At 45.3% G+C, this 19,355-nt stretch overlaps 1 protein-coding gene across 1 annotated transcript in view; it reads right to left on the bottom strand.

Moving 5' to 3' along the window:
- The window catches only part of Per3 (period circadian regulator 3), a 42,323-nt gene extending 24,869 nt beyond the window's left edge, over window positions 1-17,454 (bottom strand). The window contains exons 1-9 of the mRNA XM_028757815.1: window positions 17,182-17,454; window positions 16,633-16,778; window positions 15,772-15,887; window positions 14,384-14,585; window positions 11,386-11,434; window positions 7,031-7,173; window positions 5,107-5,185; window positions 2,415-2,521; window positions 2,024-2,180 (exon numbers count right to left, since the gene is read on the bottom strand). Coding sequence (XP_028613648.1) covers window positions 2,024-2,180; window positions 2,415-2,521; window positions 5,107-5,185; window positions 7,031-7,173; window positions 11,386-11,434; window positions 14,384-14,585; window positions 15,772-15,887; window positions 16,633-16,778; window positions 17,182-17,306 — 1,124 coding nt within the window. The 5' untranslated portion in view covers window positions 17,307-17,454. The remainder of the gene's footprint in view (window positions 1-2,023; window positions 2,181-2,414; window positions 2,522-5,106; window positions 5,186-7,030; window positions 7,174-11,385; window positions 11,435-14,383; window positions 14,586-15,771; window positions 15,888-16,632; window positions 16,779-17,181) is intronic.
- Between the last annotated feature and the right edge of the window lie 1,901 nt (window positions 17,455-19,355).

Genomic DNA, 19,355 nt, shown 5'->3' with positions numbered 1-19,355 from the left:
CCTCTGGCCTCCAAGGGCACCTGCACTCAACCACATGCAGATATACACACCTACACAGGATTTAAAAACTAGTAGGAATAAAACTTAGAAAAATTTACATAGGCATGGTAGCACATGTCTGTAATTCCATTACTCAGGAGGCAGAGGCAGGAGGATCTCTGAGTTTGGGGCCAGCTTAGTCTACACAGGGAGTTCCAGGACAGCCAGTGAGACTCTGGTTCAAAAAATCAGAAATAAGTAAATAAAACTGAAAGCTGCCGAACACCTCTGCTACCTGATAAAGACAACGTTGCAGCCCACTCCCCCGATGGTGAGAAGGAGGCCTTCCCAATGCTATGTTACATCTCCTTCAGAGAACTGAAAATGGTCTACTGAGGCAGCTCAGTGGGCAAAACTGTTCCTTGTACAAGTCTGATGACTAGAGTCTGAGCCTGGAGCCCGGGTGAGAAGATGTCCACACAAGATGTCCTCTGATCTCCATGTGTCAGTGCCATGTTACGTGTGTTACATGTTACATGTGTGGTTGTTCCCCTTATACAACCACCTCACCCAATAAATGAAAAAACAAGGGCTGGAGAGATGGCTCAGCGGTTAGAGCACTGACTGCTCTTCCAGAGGTCCTGAGTTCAATTCCCAGCAACCACATGGTGGCTCGCAACCATCTGTAATGGGGTCTGATGCCCTCTTCTGGTGTGTCTGAAGACAGCGACAGTGTACTCACATACATAAAATAAATAATTCTTAAAAATAAGAAAGAAAAAAAAACTTACTACCTGAATACAGTGCCAACAAATATAATAACAAAGATAAGAAGCTAACATTTATTAGGACCTCTTCCTAATAGTATTCTCCTTTTAGTATTCTAAAAACTGTGCTAGTCTTTAGAATATGAAAACAGTATCGTTAAGAAGCCCTAAAGCAGCAGTTCTCAACCTGAGGGTTGCAACCCCTTTAGCAAACCTCTATCGCCAAGAATAAAAACTCATATTATGATTCATAACAGTATCAAAATTACAGTTATGAAGTAGCAATGAATACAATTGTATGGTTGGGGTCACCACAACATGAGGCCCTGTAGTAAAGGGACTGGGAAGGTTGGGAGCCACTGCCCTAACTTGTGAAAGGCATTGCCCCAACTGCTTTACAAGTATTATCCATTCAATGGGATTATCCCTTCAATGGGACCCGTTTCAGGTCCCCTGGTTGTTAAGGGGAGAGGAGAGAGAGAGAGAAAGGGACCAGTCTAGGTATCAAGGTTCACACCTTTGCTGTGTCACGAAACTACCTCTTGGGACCTTGGGAGAGTGGGTACCAATGAGGAATACTGAGTCAGACACATCACCTACTAAAGTCTTATGATGTAGGCATTATGCGTGACATTCAGTGTGAGGCTGGGTATTGTGGTCCAGTGGGAGACTGGTTGCCCCGCCCCAGGCCGGATGAAAAGAGAACCAAGAATAGCAAAGCCAGTGGTCCAAGAGATGGTTCTGTGGTTAAGAACACTTTTTGCTCTTGAAGAGAACCTGGGTTTGGTTGCCAGCACTCATACAGCTGCTTACCAGAGTTGTAACTCCAGTTCCAGGGGATCTAGTGCACCCTTCCGGCCTCCACAGCCCCAGGCACACATTCATCATACACACATGCAAGCGAAACTCTTATACATATCAAAATAAAATAAATATTAAAATTTTTTAATTTATTTTTTTCTTATGTGTATGGTGTTTTGCATGAGTGTTATCTGGGCAACCACCTGCATGCCTGGTGCCTGCATAGGCCAGAAGAGGGCATTGGATCTCCAGGCGGAGTTACAGATCTACAGTGCAGAGACAGTGCCCTAAAAGCTAAAACACTGCCCCAAGGCTGCATTATTGTTAGGAGGTCACAGAGTGCTGGTAGCACCATCAAAATAGCGAGAGATCTCCTGAGCTCAGGGACTTTATACCAAATCAAGTCCATCTCCCCATGACAAGTGACATCTGCCCTCCTTACCTCTGTACCCCATGGCAGCAACTGATGAACTTACGTTCGGACTTTATGCCGACCAATGATGAAGGAGACCTTCCGGCTCCAGGGGTTTACGAAGCTGGACCAGCTGGAATCCAGGATGATATAATCTCCGTTCTGAGTGCAGAATCTGACAGGCGAGTGTTCAAACGGAGGGTGGCCCACATACTTTAAAACTAGAGGAAGCAACAGGATTAAAACCAAACTCTACAAAGATAAGATTGTAAGTGCTCTGCTTCGGTTATTTATTTTGGGATTTTTGGGGGGGCACTTTAAAACAGGAAACAACTATTTTAGCAGTTCCAACACATTCCTTATTTGGGTAAAGGCTAAACTCTAATCAAAAATGAACTAAAACGTTACAACCCATCAGTGGCAAATAACAACTTCCATAAAGGAGCAGGCCCCACCTTTTTGGTGTATGGCAAGCATCAGAGGCCGATCTTCTGGGTGCAAGTATGTTAAGATCGATGTTCCAATCAGATCCTGAGGTAGGTAACCCAGCAAAGGCACTGCTCTGGGGCACAGGCACACAGCACAGGAAGCATGTTATACTGGGCAGGTAATTAAGTAGTTTTTACATACTTAAAAATACCCACACAGGCTAGCAATATAGCTCAGTGATAGCCTATGTGCTTAGTATACATAAAGTTTCTGTTTCCCACTCTGCAAGACAGAACATCACCATCAAAGCCTAGCCTCTCTATTAACTCTGCACAGGAAGAACATCAATGAAAAGACGCCTATTAATGCATTCAAGAAGGCAAATCCCCAAGTGCCTGTTTATGGGGAACAGGCACAAGCTAACTGTGTCCCTGGCCTTCTACCACGTTGCACCAAAACCATCTCATACTAAGAACAGGCTTGCAGGCTCACTGAACTCAGGAATCAAAAACTTGGTATTACCCACAGACCTTTCAGCACGTTCCTCAGGACTGCTGTGTTCTTCACCATGTTGTTATAAGGTAATACAGAAGGTGTCAACCATGAAGTGGACTATGAATTTCTTCAGCATTGGTATATGAATTTATGTGTGTATATGAATTTATACAGCATTGGTGGACTTTGAATATCTCCCAAGAGTTAGTACACGGAAAGCCTGGTCCCCAACCATGGCAATCTTAGGAGGTGATGAAGCCTTTAGGGATCAAAGCCCGGTGGAAAGAAGTTAGGTCATGGGGTAAACCCTCAGGCTCTGTTTGAGTCAGCATTAGCTGTCAACCTCATCACCTGAAGAAAGTCTCAGCTGTGTAAATGTCATCATCACATTAGTCTTTAGACATGTTTGGGAGGGACTGTCTTGACCAACTTAATGTAAGAGACCCAGTCCACAGTGGGCAGTGTCATTCCCTGGGCAGGCGGTTCCAGTCTGTGTAAGAAGGCTAGCAAAAAGGCAGGGCAAGGCACGGAGTGAACCGGCAGCAGCCTTCCTCCATGGCTCCTACATTCAGGCTTCTGCCCTGACTTCCCACTCCCACTGCTTCCTGGAACCATGAAGTAAGGAGATTTACTTTAGCATCTGCTCCCCACCGTGATGTCCTATCCTACCAGAGGTCTCAAAGCAATGGAGCCAGCAAGTGATTATGGCCTGAACTGGGTAGTGAATAAACCTTTCTTTCCTCCTTACAAGTTGGCCATTTCCTGTATTTTATCACAGTAACAAAGGCTGATGGACAAAAAACGTGATTAATAATCAGATACAATGTAATGTCAAAAATCACACACAGTATCAAAAGGCAACTGCCCTACAGACACCTCACAGAAGTGTGCTCAGGAAAGAAGTCTTGTGCGGATGACTGAGACAAACCAGGCTACATGAACAGTGTCTGGGCTTCGCTCTACACTACTGCATGGCTCAGTCCAATTTCTCAGATTTTCAAATTCAATACATAGAATTCTAAAATAAGTTTGTGTACATGGAGGTTGCATATATTTCTGTGATAACAATGTCTGCTTTATCCAGACGGAAATATTAAAGAACAAGAACTGGAGAGATGGCTCAGCAGTTGAGAGCACTACAGCTCTCCCAGAGGACCTGAGTTACATTTCCAGAACCCACATGGTAGCTCACAACCATCATCTGAAGCCCTCTTCTGTCCTCTTAGTAGGTTCTTCATGTGGTACAGATACACGCTCTGACAAAACAGCCAGACACATACATAATTGTTTTTCTAAAAAATACTGAGAGACAGCAATAATAGCATCTGTTCTCACTATGTGTAAAAAATAACAAAAATCATTTTAAAATTGCCCTTAAAAAGAAAGGTAATGTAAGTTCAAAATAGAGAAAAATTCTTTAAACAAAGCTAGCCTTCTTTGTAAATGCAAAGTATGTTTTCTTCATTTTTCCTGAATTGATTTGAACAACATGAATTGATTTGAACAACATCTGTCAAATGGCAATACCACTAAAGTAAATGCTAAGACATTTGAGTCTTAGCCAGGCATAGTGACACTCCTTTAATCCCAGCACTTGGGAGGCAGAGGCAGGTGGATCTCTGAGTTGGAGGCCAGCCTGGTCTGCAGTGCGAGTTCCAGGACAGCCAGGAATGCAGAGAAAGCATCTCAGTACTCCCCTAACCCCCCAAAAAAGACTGAGTCTTGGCTCTATGTTGAATACAGTCAGATAGTTTTGGTGAACTGGTCCTTGGTTTATGTAAAATAAGAATAATAACACATGTGCCGCCTGTGGCTCAAGCAAGATATCATGTAAATCACTTTCAAAAATATAATACGCAAGGTGTTTACACTTAAAAGTCAGCTAACTGGTACAGTGAGAGGACCTAACAGGTAAAATTACTTACCACGGACCCTGCTGGTGTGAGCTGGATCTGAGACCCAGTGCTAGAAAGGTGACCCCTCATCTCCACATGTGCATGACAAACATACACATAAATAAACAAACAAATAAAATGTAACTTGAAAATATACTTATTTAAGAGGACTCAATTTAAGCTGGACTGTAAGCAGCAGGAACCGTGCAGGCAACCTAACGTCTGTCACAAGATCCACAACAGCAAATAAAGCACACCTCAAACCTCTAGTAAGTACCTTGGTTTGTCTTCAGAAACAAATTTCTTCTAGACTCAAACAAGTATTTACCTTTCATCTACTTCAAGAAACACACATCCTGGCGTGTGTGTTGTGGTAAAAATTCTTTTATCTACAGGGATTCGAGGAGCTATTAAAAAAGGAGAAAGACTGATTAAGGGTCAAACATCCAATTAATCATCTACCCAGCTAGCTACATACAAAGAGGAAATAAAAGAAAAACATATGAAATGGCAGAAATCTAACTCAGAGGTCTGACTGGTCTGGAGTCAAAGCTACAGTCCAACAAGATGTTTCATTCCTAACTTGATTTAAATGAGGTCAATCTACAATGACTACATTATGGTTAGTTTTACATACAGAAAGCCTGCTGCATTCTAAACAGCTGGTTTCTTTATCCTGAATGCTAACAGAGTTGGAGTGAGGGAAGCACTGAACACACAGTGGTGAGCATTCGAAATGGTATAGAAGCAATGTGTTCTGTAATAAAACTGGTACCACTAAGTTAGCAAGCTCTGCTCTAAACGTGCACGGGAAACACAGGCAACAATCCGAGTGTGAACATGGCTTACCTCAGTTACCTGAGCATGATTTCAGCTGCAAAACACCTTAAGTGAATATGTCAGAGCCCACTGATTTGAGGCACTCGGGGTCACGCAACATGTATACATTTTGGCTGCTGTGGCTACCTCGATTCATCCCAGGCCACGGTTACAGTAGTGTTGGGGTTTTCTTATCATTTAACACAGTGGTTCTCAACCTTCATAATGCTGACACCCATTAATACAGCTCCTCATGTTGTAATGACCCAACCAGAGTTACTTTCATCGATACTTTGTAACTAATTTTGCTACTGTTGCAAATAGTATGTAAATATCTGACATGCAGGATATCTGATAAACAACCCTTGTGAAAGCTTAGTTCAACTTTTAGAAGGGTCTCGGACCACAGGTTGAGAACCACTGGTTTGGCATGTAAATTTATGGTTTTATTATTTCTTAAAAATATTTTTATGTGCATAGGTGTTTGTCCTGCATGTATGTATAGGAGGCAGCCAAAACGGATTGTGAGCTACCCTAGACTAGAGTTACAGACTGTTGTGAGCTACTATGTGGGTGCTGAGAACTGAACCCATGTCTACTGGAAATGTAGTCAGTGCTCTTAACCGCTGAGCTTTTATCTCCTTGTCCTTTATTTTAAAAAATGTAATTAATTGTTTTGATCATTGTGCCCCTGAACTAATTTTCACCATGGTCTTATGGTTTTCCGGTGACTTTTGAACAGGGTGGTAATTTGTAGGAAAGCACATATCACGTCTCATAAGAACTGTGATTTTTAAGTATTAAATGGAAGCTGCTGCTATTTACAAGTTTAGAAATGTATTTCTGTTTATTGAATATATACACTGAAATTTCTGGAAGTTTCCAAATACTTCTATAATAGGATATCTCTACCCCCCACCAACTGCTGAGGATCAAATCCAGGGCCCTGTGGTTACACCCAAGACAAGCACTCTCCCACTGTGTTATACTTTTGGTCAGACAGGTATTCACTATTTAGGTCAGGCTAACCTTGAACTTGTTATGTAGCTCTGGGTACACATGCCTCAGTCCCTGTGCTTCCTGGAAAACTCAACCATTCTTGTGGCCTGTTCATCTAATGATTTTAGTGCTACTGTTTCATACATGACAGATATAAAAGGCCACAGAGCAGGTCACCAACAGAGAAGGGACAAAAGGACTATGTGTCTATCCAAGTGTGAGGTACAGCCCATGAGGCTACTCTGTGGCAGGGATAACAGCCCAGGAAGACAAGGTCAGCAATCGCCAGTTGCAAGTGCTTCTGGAGCCTATGACTCAGACTGGAAACTGAAGCAGTCTTCTTTCCTGGAACTACAGAAGCTGCTATCCCTGCACTGCTGTCTGAACACTGCCTTCTGTAGCTTACTGAGAGCAGGGCGTACTTACTGACTTACCTTCGTAACCAGAGTGAATCTTTTCAACCAGTGTTAGACAGCAAGGCTCTGGTTCTGGCTGGGCAGAGCTATGTACATGAACCAAATAGGGGAGGATCCGGAATGGAGAGTAATGCCTCTTCTGCTCTCTGCCTCCACCGCCACTGAAGAGATCAAAGGTGATTAGCGCTCGGCCGGCGGCTGCACTCAGCCCGCTGCAGACAGGCTGGAGAATGTTCCACAGTGATTCCCAAGACAGAAAGACCCAAGTCTAAACCATTTAGAGGTGTCTGTCTCCCCAAAGGGAAGGTTAGCTGGCAATCTCAGTCCCCTGGGTAGGTACATACACCCACTCTTCACTGCATCAGACGTTTATGGGGGACTGTTTACATCACTGTCGGTCACCCCAAGACTGGCTCATGACTGTGCCCCAGACTCCCAGCTTTTACCGTTCTTCTGTGAGATACAAGCGTTACTAAATAGAAAACGGGGTCCCATGTGATCACATGGTCACACCCAACTCTAAGGTGCCGTTCTTCCCCCTTTTAAAGACCTGACAGCCTCAAAGCTTCTTCAGCTACTTCATTGACTGTTGCAGGCTCAGCTTGAAGGTAAGCACTGTCCTGCAAAATGCCTAGTTGGAAAAAAAGGGGTGTTAAAACCCAGCTGCCCAACCTGGCCTCTGGAACAGAGCTTGAGCCCTTCTCAGTTCTCACCAGTGACAGCTCTGAGGATGAGCAATAAAGCAGGGGGACATGGCACCATCCTGCATAGTCTTCATGTCCCAGTGCGAGCCCCTTTCCTTTTTGTCTGTAACCAAGCCTCTCTCCTAACAAAATCTACATTAGTGACCTCTACTCCCAGGGCTGTCTCAGAGTTCCAGAGCCATGCGCACTGTGGCAGCTCCCCTCACCCCACGACCCTGCTTCCTACTTCAGTCACTTGGATGAGGGCCTTGCTCTAACCAGACAAAGAGTTCATGCTTTTATCTGTCCAGCTTCCTCCGACTGCTGTAAGGACTCCTTCAGGCCAAGGGTTCTAAGTGTCACTCATAGACATTTGCCCTAGACATTAACTGCTGACCTGTACCTCTAACTAGAATAGGTTCTCATACAGTCTCAGCTCAGATTAGCCTAGACACAACTAAGCACCTTTCCAAGAAGGTGCTTTAGCTCTGTGCTCCTGGGCCTCAATCATCTGTACCTGAGATTCCTACTGCCATCCCTTACTCCTTTGTGTATCATGGCCCAGTTCTAACCCTTTATTAAATCCTGGAGAAGCATCCAGATGTTTTCTTCCACCACTTCATCAGCCTGACCTTACAACCCATGCCAGGCCAGTCAGTGCTCTGGCTGGGCTGGTCTGTCACAGCATCTCTCTCCACAGAGCAGCCCACAGTCCTTTCCAATGCAAAATATGCCTTCTTAATAAACGAAACTCCCCAGCCGGGTAGTGGTGGCGCACACCTTTAATCCTAGCACTTGAGAGGCAGAGGCAGGTGGATTTCTGATTTTGAGGCCAGCCTGGTCTACAGAGTGAGTTCCAGAACAGCCAGTGCTATACAGAGTAAACAAACCCCCTAGCTCTGTCAACTGAAAAGTCCAGCAAACACTGGCAGCCCTGCAATAAGGACTGTCCCCTCGCCCAGACTGGGTCTCGGTGGCAATGCCATTTCCCTCCACCTGGAACAGGGGACTCATGGAGAAATGACAACTCTTGAGTCTGGGGTATGGGAGATCTCATGACTAAAGCAGAAGAGGCTGTCAAAGATCACGAGGCCACTGTTACAGGAGCAGGGCATCCAGCCTGAAGTGTTCCTACTGGTCAAAGACAGGCAATTTCACCCTTATAAAAGTGAATGATGACTCTGTCTTTAGAAGCACATTCTAAAGTACCAAGGGAGAGAATGTGTGAGATCTGAGATAAAAGCCGTCGGGGAAGAACTGGAGGAGGTACAGATGGCACCAGGTCAGCCATGGTTTATAGGTGGCCAATCAGAACATACTAGCTTGTAATACTACTTTCTCTGCTTTAGTTAGGTTAAAAAGGAAAAGGAAAAGGCTTGAAGATAATCAATCTCAACAAAACACCTGTTTCTGAAAGTGCAGTTCCCTGTGGTTTCCTCTTCATCTGCTCTCTCATTCCCCTTCTGTTCCAGCCAGGATCCTTGTTAACCCTTCAGCAGCCAGGCGCGGTCTACCCCAGTGCACTTCTGTGGACCACGTGGACCACGCTTCCTCAGGAACTTATGCACTTGCCTGGCTTACTCCCATCTTCCTTGGGTCTCTGGTAGCAGCTGGGATCCCTCAGAGAGGACTTCCTTCATCACTATCATAGTGTGGATGTGCTAGCTGCAGGTGCCATGTACTGAGAGCAAAGCAGGGGTCATGGGAGGTCATGGGAACACTGCCTTCGGCAGTAATGCAGTTTCTCCTATCCAAGTACTACCCAGGCCTGACCCTGCTTAGCTTCCAAGATCAGACAAGATCGGGTGCATTCAGGGTTGTATGGCCGTAGACGAGTAATGCAGTTTCTGTCAGCGTGGGGTTAGCTCTGGTGAGAGCTGGCTATTGTGGTGTCTGGCTCTCTCTGCCTTTTGGACCACGCTTGTTTGTCCTTTGTCATGAGGCCATTACCAGAACCCAGCAGACTCTGGCTTTATGCTCTCCAACTCCAACTCACAACTCCAACTGTGAGCTCTCCAACTGTGAGCCAAAATGAATGTCTCCTTTACAATCTACCCACTCCTAGGTATTCTGTTACAACAACAGAAAACAGACAAAATGACTCTGAAAAAAAAAAAACCAGCAATTTCTCCCTTGTCCAGAATTTGTTGCCAGTGGGCACATTTATGTTTATGTACTATTGGTTTCCTGCTTACAAAATTTAAGGACAAAGTATAGTGAGACTTTCCGGACCTGTCAGCCGTTTAAATAATGACACGAGACTTCTATGTAGTTTAACTTAGGCCTTTTGCTTGGACAATCTCCCAGCTAGCTCACCTAACGTAACTCGACTATCTTAGCCATGACCTGCCATGTGGCTAGCTCTAGACCCTTCTCTGCTCCACTCTGGCCCATCTGCTCCCTCTGTGTCTACTCTCTGAATAACCGCATCCCCGACCCCTAGTCCTACTCTGCTTTTTTCTCCCAGTGTCCATCCCTCTCTACATCCTGCCCTGCTATTGGCCAGCAGCTCTTTATTACAACCAATCAGCAGTGAGACAACATCTGATACAGCTCTAGATTGTCTCTCGGCATAGAGGGCTGTCTGACCTTCATGTACAGAAGCAGGTATGGAAGGACAAGTATTTGCAACTATAAGGTCGCTGACAGGCCATGGAAATGACAATAGCAATATTCTGCCAGCATTTAGCACTCTTCCAGTACAGAATTAACGACTGAAAATACAGAGACACACCTCCACATGATGTAAAAAAGGTTATCTCAACACATGGGGACAAAAATATTGCTTTGAATGAAGTATCAATTCAGGTAGGACCTGAAAGTATTTACTGTAACAAATGCACACGTCACTCACTGCCTTTCGGGCATGTTCTTGTGAATGACTCAGTAGCGCACGCAGGCCCCTCCCACCTGGTGACCCCTCCCACCTACGCATTCTAATACCATTAGCTCAATTTTATGGCATCTCTGGTTATTTGCCTTGTAAACATTTTTCCTTCTATAAACATCTGGAGTAGTTACTAACTTCAATACTGACATTAAGCAACTGTGACACTTTAAAAATGTTTTTTCTTGCCTAGAATGATGGCACACACCTTTAATTCAAGCCATGGGGAGGCAGAGGCAGGTGGATCTCTGTAAGTTTGAGGCCAGCCTGGTCTACAGAGTGAGTGCCAGGACTACACAGAGAGATCAACTCTCAAAAGTAAGTCTTTTTTTTTTTTTCTATGAAAGCAACATCACAGTAATTAAGCTCAGAGGATGTTAACTATCTATAAGAAATCAATTCCTGTTAAAGTGTGGCCAATTGTCTTCTAGCTCACAGTATTTTTAAACCCTGCTATTAAAAATTCTAAAAACTGAGAGGTAGGTGTGAGGAAATTTTGTAAATCAATTTTAAATATGACTGAACTGGAAAGCAAAAAGCAAGCAAGCAAAACAGACCCTGAAACATGGTTGTTTTACAGTTTACTTCAAACCACGGGTTCTAACGGCATAGGGCTGGCGACTATCTTTCAGTGCTTTTATTTTTCTTCCAAATTCACAAATTCACATAGCAGCAATCAAGAGGGTTTTGTGGTTGTTGTTGTATGTACAACAGAATCTAGCTGAATACAAACGAATCACCATAAAGGTTGAGTAGAGATTAGAGAATAAGGCACATTTCGAGCCTCTGTGTTTTTTACTTACCAGATTCTGCAGAAAAAGGGTTTCACTGGTGCACATTCATACTGTGAGTCTAGAAAGAGAGAGAGATGATCCCCCTGTCCTCAGGCAGCTCCTCAGTGAAGCAGTCCTGTACCACCACACTGACCCTCAAGTGCTCCTGAGAGGTGTTCTCTCACTGTGAGAGTCCACCTGGACTTGGCTTCATTTACCCACACCTTTCCCTCACTCACAGCTAAGCATGTGATATTTCTAACATCACCATGATGACCTGATGGCAGCTATGTTAGGGCCTCCAGTCTGCTCCACTGTAGCATTTGGGGAAACCTGGAGTATTCTCACACCTCAGTTCTCTGACCTGTAAATGTGATGGTTTTCCTCCACCTTAGGTCTGACCTTGGGGAATCTGACAAGCTGTGCTTTAGGTTCCATGTATGATCCGCTATGACTCTCAGGTACTGCTCAGGTCATCTCTAGAGGGCTAGACCAATACTCAGTGGCCTCATGTTTTCTCTCCTTCAGGCCAGTGATTTTCACCAGCCTTTCTTAAATATACAGTGACAGCCCAAAAGTAAATGCATTTTAGAGTCAAAAGAGGAATCTTTTGCCCAAATGTTTCACTGGAAAGATCTAAACTACTGAACTATGGAAAACTGTTAAAACACACACATCGATATTAACATAACCAGTGAGAATCCCACAGACCCAAAATACCGAACAGGGCTATGTCCCTGAACATCTAAGGGTCACACGAAGAAACGACGCTGCCTCCTGCTCACAGCAGGTACATATTATTACATCAGGGTTCCGTCTTCACCACAAGCCACTGCAGAACCATGAGCCAGATTCTGTGATCTCAGGGGACACAAGCCCATAAGGTACTCAACAAGCTGGGAAAGTGTGAGTTCCTGCTTCTGGAAATGAGTTCCTAAGAACTATCAGATCCTCCTGAGAGGTCTTTACAACTGACATTAAGTGGAAGCATGTTCTAAGACATGCGCAAACAGACTGCAGAATAAATAGCACCCTGTGTCCTCTTAGGTCCTCGGAGCTCCCAGGAGGAGACTGAGGCAGGCGAGCAGTGGGTTACAGCCTAGAATGGGGCTAGAGCTCATTAACTGTTCCTGATTGAAGCCTGAACTGGGACGGACACAGCAGAAGCACAATACCCGAGGTAAACCTGATGCATATCGTGTCTGCATGGCAGAAGTGGTCATTTCAGCATATATTAAAGTTTTAGATGGGATGAAGATACCATAGCAATGATCAACCAGCAAAGAGCAAAAAGGCTAAAGTTGCAAGCACTGTAGGAGAAAAAACAAAACAACCAAAAACAGACGGCAAGCATGTCTAGTCTAGCATCCCAGCATGGAGAACAGTTCCTGGCCCACATTATCATGGAATGCTCTTAGAATGGGTGATTAATGAAAGCCAAAAACCAAACACAGACAACTGAAGGTTGAGAATGTGCATTTAGCAAAGAAAGATAAACAATACCAGGATTTTTAAGATGGGAAAGGAGAGAGATAGTAGAGTTAGACAAACATAGAGACACTTGACTGGGCTGAGGATTAAATTGTAAAACCCAGAAAAGAGGCAGCCGAGAGATGACACAGCGGGAGTCTGTTTATCAAGAATACAAGCATTCTCCATCCCTCTGATCCCTGAACTTAAAAATGACTGGGGATGGCAAATCTGGTGCTACATTTTTTTTTTGGGGGGGTGGGGGGTGGAGGGTTCAGTATGTGGATGACAATGGCCTTGAAGTCCCATCCTGCCTCATCCTCCAGAGTGCTGGGCCAAGATGCTGTGCTCACCTGTTCTCTACTTTTAACACAGTAACAGGAATGTTTCTTAGGAGAGCTAGGGAGAAGACTCAGCAGTAAGGACACTGGCTGTTTTTCCAGAGGCCCCAGATTCAATCCCCTGTACCCAAATCTTTAACTCTAGTTCAAGGGGGTGCCTAATACCCTTTTATGGCTTCCATAGGCACTGAAACCCATGTGGTACACAGACATTTAAGCAGGCAAACACCCATACATACACAAGAAATCCTTTAAAGCAGTTAGATAAAGTGATGCTGGGATGTAGTTCAGTCAGCAGAATGCTTGCCTAGCCTCATGAAGCCCTAGGTTCGATCCCCAGCACTGCTGATGGTGGCTTGGTGATGTATGCCTGTAATCCCATCACTCAGGAGGTAAAGGCAGGAAGATTAGCTTAAGGCCATTTTGGCTATAAGGCAAGTTTAAGGGTAGCCTGGGTTACAACGAACAAACAATAGAGAATAGGAACGAAGATCACAGCAAAGGCCAATGCACACGGTGCACTGAGCTCTTTAAGAGGTGACTCACAGAGAATGTAAGGAGTAATGAGTGGCTTTACAAAAGGAAATCACGCAGACAGAATGCCGCAGAGAAAGCTGTGGCCACGCAGATCTGTTCAAGTCAACAAGCATTTCACGACCAACCAAGTTATGAGATCCATGAACTTTTAGGGGCCAGAAAAAGTTAATTGGAGCTCTCAGAATCTCACCTATAAAGTCACGCCTATTAGACAAAGACATCATGGAGTCAACAGAGAAAGAACGTATGTCCTAATTCAGAGGGAAGAGAGCCTGTACCAATCAAAGCTATTTTTCATATGAAATATGTGAAATCTCACTAAGTAAAGGAAATGCATTGATCTGTTACATTACTAAGTGATAAAATACCATTTCTTTTAAAAAAGAAGAAGAAAGCCTATAGTTGTGGCACATGTCTTGAAATTCCACACTCAGGCAGAGATGGGCAGATCCCAGAGTTTGAGGCCAGCCTGGACTACAAAGCAAGTTCCAGGACAGCCTTGGCTACACAGAAAACCTTGTCTCAAACAAAACAAAAACAAAGAAATTAAATAACTATATAAACTAAATAAAAAAATAAATAAGGGAAATGACATGAGCTGTATGTTGAAAATAACATGTTAATGTCTGTCCTATTTCTGTGAGAACCGGATCTCGGCCCAGACACTCAACCTAACATACCTTTTTGTGTCCAGTTGTTCCAGAAAGGAAGCTGAGTTGGAGCAGTGTGTGCGTAGAACACCCTCACATCTCGAGGGGCAAGCAAGTCGACAAAGTGCAAGCTCTTGAGGGAACCTTTCTTAGAATTCAGGATCAGAGCAGCCTGCTCAGAAATGTGCACTAACCTTCCAGACAGAAACGAAAACACTGCCACAAAGGTGTCCTAGGGAAATATTTGAAACAGACACTGAGGAACTTACAAACAATGCCTCTGCAAAGTCAGTTTCTTCTGGATCTCTACCCACACACACAACACGCGCACACTCACCCCTTGTAAAGAAAAAAAAGGCTTCCTAGTTTCCCCCAGCATGCTTCTTAACAACTATTATAAAAACTGTACTCTGCTTCCTGAAAGTCTAATTCTATGCCAAAAAGCCCACAGCAGCTTCCAAGCAGACTAAATATATACAGTGCACACACTTCTCTCTTCTGCAAACTGTGCTCTCCACCAGGAGGGACTGTCAAGAATTCTTGTCAGCAATGCAGATTCTGTGCTTAAAGACCAAGCTCAAGCTCTCCTTCTCCACAAAGCTGTCCCTGACAGACCTCATTACATAAGAATTGCCTCTCAGATCTGTTTTATTAGCTGATAACTTCATTTATAATCAGCCGTTGTGCTTCCGGACCTGTTTCCTGGTCTAGATTTACTGTGAAGATTTGAGATGCTGAGTGTTTTCTTAAACCTTGCTGTTTAAATGCCTAGTACATCACCGTGCACGTTAGCAGAGTGAGCTCTGTTATGTAACACGACACAGCTCCTGTTGTAAAACTATAAAAACTGTTAAGTTATGATGATGCTGGAGTCTATAAACACCCAATGAAGGAGTCTCCACCATCAACACAATACAGGACTGAATTACTCTGTCAACAAGAAGAGATTAAAAATATAAATATACCACTAGAGTTCTCTTCTAAAATTTCACTACAAAAATGACATCTCAACTCACCTGTACTACAAAATCCAGTTGTTACAACGTGAGGAAGTAGGTATTGGAACTAAGAATGATACAGATAGAAAGTAACAATTTGGAGATTAGAATAAGATGCAGGAAATACTCTGCCACATTTCGCTTGTTGCTTTTTTTCTTTTTCTTTGAGAGAACAGAGGATGCTAAGGGGAGGAAAATACCTGCCCGCTAAGTACAGGAACCTATGATACAGCACAAGAAGCCACGTCTACCTTCAGACAGGATCGCTGGTATGGGCAGACTACACAGGACCTCTTTAGAACTTTCGTCTTTTTTTTTTTTTTATCTCAGCAAGTGAAGCTCCAATGACTACTTTAACACCCAGAGAAGGGCCTGAGGAAAAGTCACCCAGCGGAGATAGCAAAACTCATGAAATCTTACTGTGTTCTTGGAAGTATGTTCAGAAGCCAGAGAGGTCAGCTCCTCAAGGCTGTATACAGTCACATCTGCCTGACGTGTTCCGTGTGGACTGAGACTCTGGAAAAATTCACTGTTTGCTAAGAAACACAGGGAGATAAACAGTCTGGTGACAACGGTATCTTGAGGAAGTCATTAGCTAGCACTATCAAGTTGGCATATTTCCTTAGGTGAGGAGACCTTCAGTGAGTTTCCCTCAAAACCAGGTGATTTTTATTTGTTTGCATCAAGCATACAGTTATGCAAACTTAAGACTATGACTTTTATGAATCCTGCCTGTTCTAGGTTACAAGGAGCAAGACTCATTTAATGTTCTAAAGCTAGTTAATAAAATCAAAGTCCAGATACACATACTTTTTTTTTTTTTAAATGGAGGAAACACTAGAATTCACAAACTACCTATTTATCACAGGCTGAGCAAAACCGTTTATGCTAGGGAAAGGAGAAACATTTGTTCTTTGATTTAGTCAATTTTTTATATACTGTAACTACGTTTCTAAAATGTGTACATGACAGAAAAAAATTACATGTATTTGCTCTTGTAATCTCCATGGAAGGCAATGCTCCTTGAAAGTCTTCTGAGTTTTACTTAAACTGCGTAACTCTTAACTCTTGCAACAGATAGGCACATTATTGCAGTTACTAAACTCTCAGACAAATAACACTCTCCTGGCTTTTCAAACTTGGACAGCCTAAAGCACTACTTACATCAGCTTTAGACTTGCTTGTCTTGGCTACAAAGAGAGCTCACGCCTCTGGAGGCTGGAATCCCACTGTGCATGAGTACTGGGCCCAGCGCCACCCTACTCGCTGCAACTCATTTACCTTGTACACTATGTACACAGCGCAGGGCATAGTTAAGGGCATCTAAGGTGCCGGGTTTAGTGTGTCTCTCGGCTGGGAAATACTTTTTCATTTCTTGGACAACCATAATAAGTTCTTCAGACATTCCGTTTCGGTCTTCGCGTTCACTGAGTAGAAAAAAACAAACAAGAAACGGTAACGGTGGACACTCAGGGAATACCTGATTTTTAGGGATGTTTGGGTGCCTCAGTTAGCCCAGGTCACAAGCTTAATGCCCTTTCTCTTCCAGGTAGGGTACATTTTACACTTTCCTTCTCGTTTCAGTCCTAACTCCGTCAGATTCTTGAGCCACTTTCCTCTTTCTTTCCGTACTCTGGTCTTTTACTTTAGTAACAGTCCCCCTCCCATCAATCCTCACTGAACTGTCTGAAAGTTCCCTTTCAGGTCGCCTCCCGCTACCCCCGGCCCCGGGGTCAAAAACACAATAAAAAAAGTTGTAAATCCTGCTTTCCCCGCTCTAAGGAAGGAAAATAAAACACAGAGGATGGTGGGGAGGCTTCCTAGAGTCACCTGTGGCTGCTGTCCACGCAAGTGCCCTGCAGAGGACCCTCCTGGCCAGACGCCCCCTGGAGCCCCGGTCCCCTAGTCTGGGGACAGTCGCCACCGGGCACTGCCGGGTCTCCACAGGGATCCATCCCGCCTGGCAGCCCTCAGCCTGCTTCTCTCAGTTTGCAGCTAGCAACCAAAACCGGCTTGTTTTGGTCCCTGCCATCGCCTTCGGGAAAGACTGATCGCCGACCACGCTCATCTGAGGGGCCCTTTTCTCCTCAGCATTTCCACAGAATCTGCTCGGGTGACGAGCTACATCCAAAGCTCGACGCGGGAAGCGGGTTGGCCGGACCACCGGCGTGGCTCTCAGGGAGCGCCTTCAGCCCGCAACAACTTTTCCACCGTCCGAGCTGGGAAGCCGGAGAGCATCGAGAACACCTCAGAGCGCAACGTCCGAGCTGACCGGGCGGAAGGCAGGGGCAGCAGCGCCCGGCCGTGCGGGCTCGCAGGAGTCCCGCCAGCCGAGCACTCGCCGCCGCCCGCCGCCCCGCAGAGCCTCGCCCACCCGCCGGAGGCAGAGTCTCGAGGCCGGCCGCGTGCCGAGCTGCCGCCGGCCCCGCCCCACTGCGCGCCGGGGAACTGGCCCCGCCCATTCACCGTGCGATTGGTCGCTGTTACCGACTACGAGAGCTCCCATTGGTCAGGGGGCGGGGCCCAGGTCGGGCACCGTGGGGGTTACATAACCGAGGGCGTGTGGGCGGGTGCAAAGGCTCCGGAGTACCTTACATAACGCGCGGGTCGGGCGAGGGCGGCTCTCGGCCAATCCCGGCCAAGCAGGAGTGGCCTGGAGGAAGACAGGGCCGGGCCGCGCAAGTCTCCTGCTGGGCTTCCCGGAGGCGGGGCCTTAGGGCCGTCAATCACGGGGGGGCGGGGTCTGCGCGGCCCACAGGTGAGTGGAACCGGTGCTACTTCTGGGTCCGTAGACCTCTGGGGCTCCCCCGTGCCCTAGGAATGCAGGGCTTTGGGGTTCCCATTGTTTTAATCTTTCCAAAACTTGCTGCTTTCTCCCACCCGCCAATATAGGTGACTGAACCCAGGTAGAATCCAACCGTATTTTCAAAAATACAAGTTTAATGCCACAAGGTAACTTCCTTGGCTGCCCTCAAGTTACAGGTTCATTTGGCAACAGGAGGAAGATAATGTTGTAAACAACGCTCCACTCCGTTTTCGAGGAAACAGCCGGGACGCTCCTTTTACGTAACTATCTCTACTCTTCAGAAACGAAAGGTCCAGGGCAGAGCTCCAGCCTTCTGCTGCCTGGCTGGGTACATCAAGAATACACTCGGTAGTGGGTGGAGAAATGGCACAGCGCTTGAAAGCTGAGCACCTACCGCTCTTCATTGGATGGTTCTCAGGCACCCTCTATCAGGTGTCTCACAAAGTGCCTATAATTCCAGTTTCAGGAGATCCAATGCCCTCATCGATTGTGACACCTGCACAGTGCGCATGCGCTAGCCTGACATCTACCACATAATAAAATGCAAAAAAAATGCGCTCAGTATTTGTTGGATGAATGAAAGTGTTCAGGTCAAAGGAGAAGGGGAAAATGCCAATGGGTATTCATAATTGACAAATGACTGATTTTTTAAAAAGTCGCCACCACTGGATCACTCTACTCCTGAGCTCTTCTTCAAGAAACAGTTACTGTACAACCATTGAGTGCACATGTGGACAGGGAATATTGTACTGAGGTAGGACCAAATTCTCTCATACTCAACGTACAACACACAGATGATGCCTCAAAGTCAAGAAAGCCTGAGATGCTGGGAAGAAATAAGCTAGTGGAATGGGAAGGACAAAGGTTCAGGAAGGAGGGAAGAGCCCTGGCGAACAGGCTGCAGGATAAGGGGAGGCCACTGAGGAGGAGACCGGAATCTGAGTGATACCTTGGGGTGATTGAAATGGATGGGTCAACAGAACTGAACAGCACTGCCCCTGCCAGGCCATCCTTGTGCAGAGCAGGTTAGTCATTAAGAACCTGAGGTGATAGATGTGAGAACAGGTTAAAAAAGGAAGGCCAGACTATGACTGGGCTTGTGCTTAAGGGAAAGTATTTAGACTTTTGTGTTGCAAACATAAAATCCTACCTGGTCTATATTACATTGTTTGGAAGAGTGTGTGAATGAGGTGAAATG

Source organism: Grammomys surdaster, unplaced genomic scaffold, assembly GCF_004785775.1.
Source record: "Grammomys surdaster isolate TR1022 unplaced genomic scaffold, NIH_TR_1.0 126185, whole genome shotgun sequence".
NCBI classification, from domain to species: domain Eukaryota; kingdom Metazoa; phylum Chordata; class Mammalia; order Rodentia; family Muridae; genus Grammomys; species Grammomys surdaster.
Note: the sequence above shows the minus strand (reverse complement) of the source record. Positions and strands in the feature narration are given on the sequence as shown.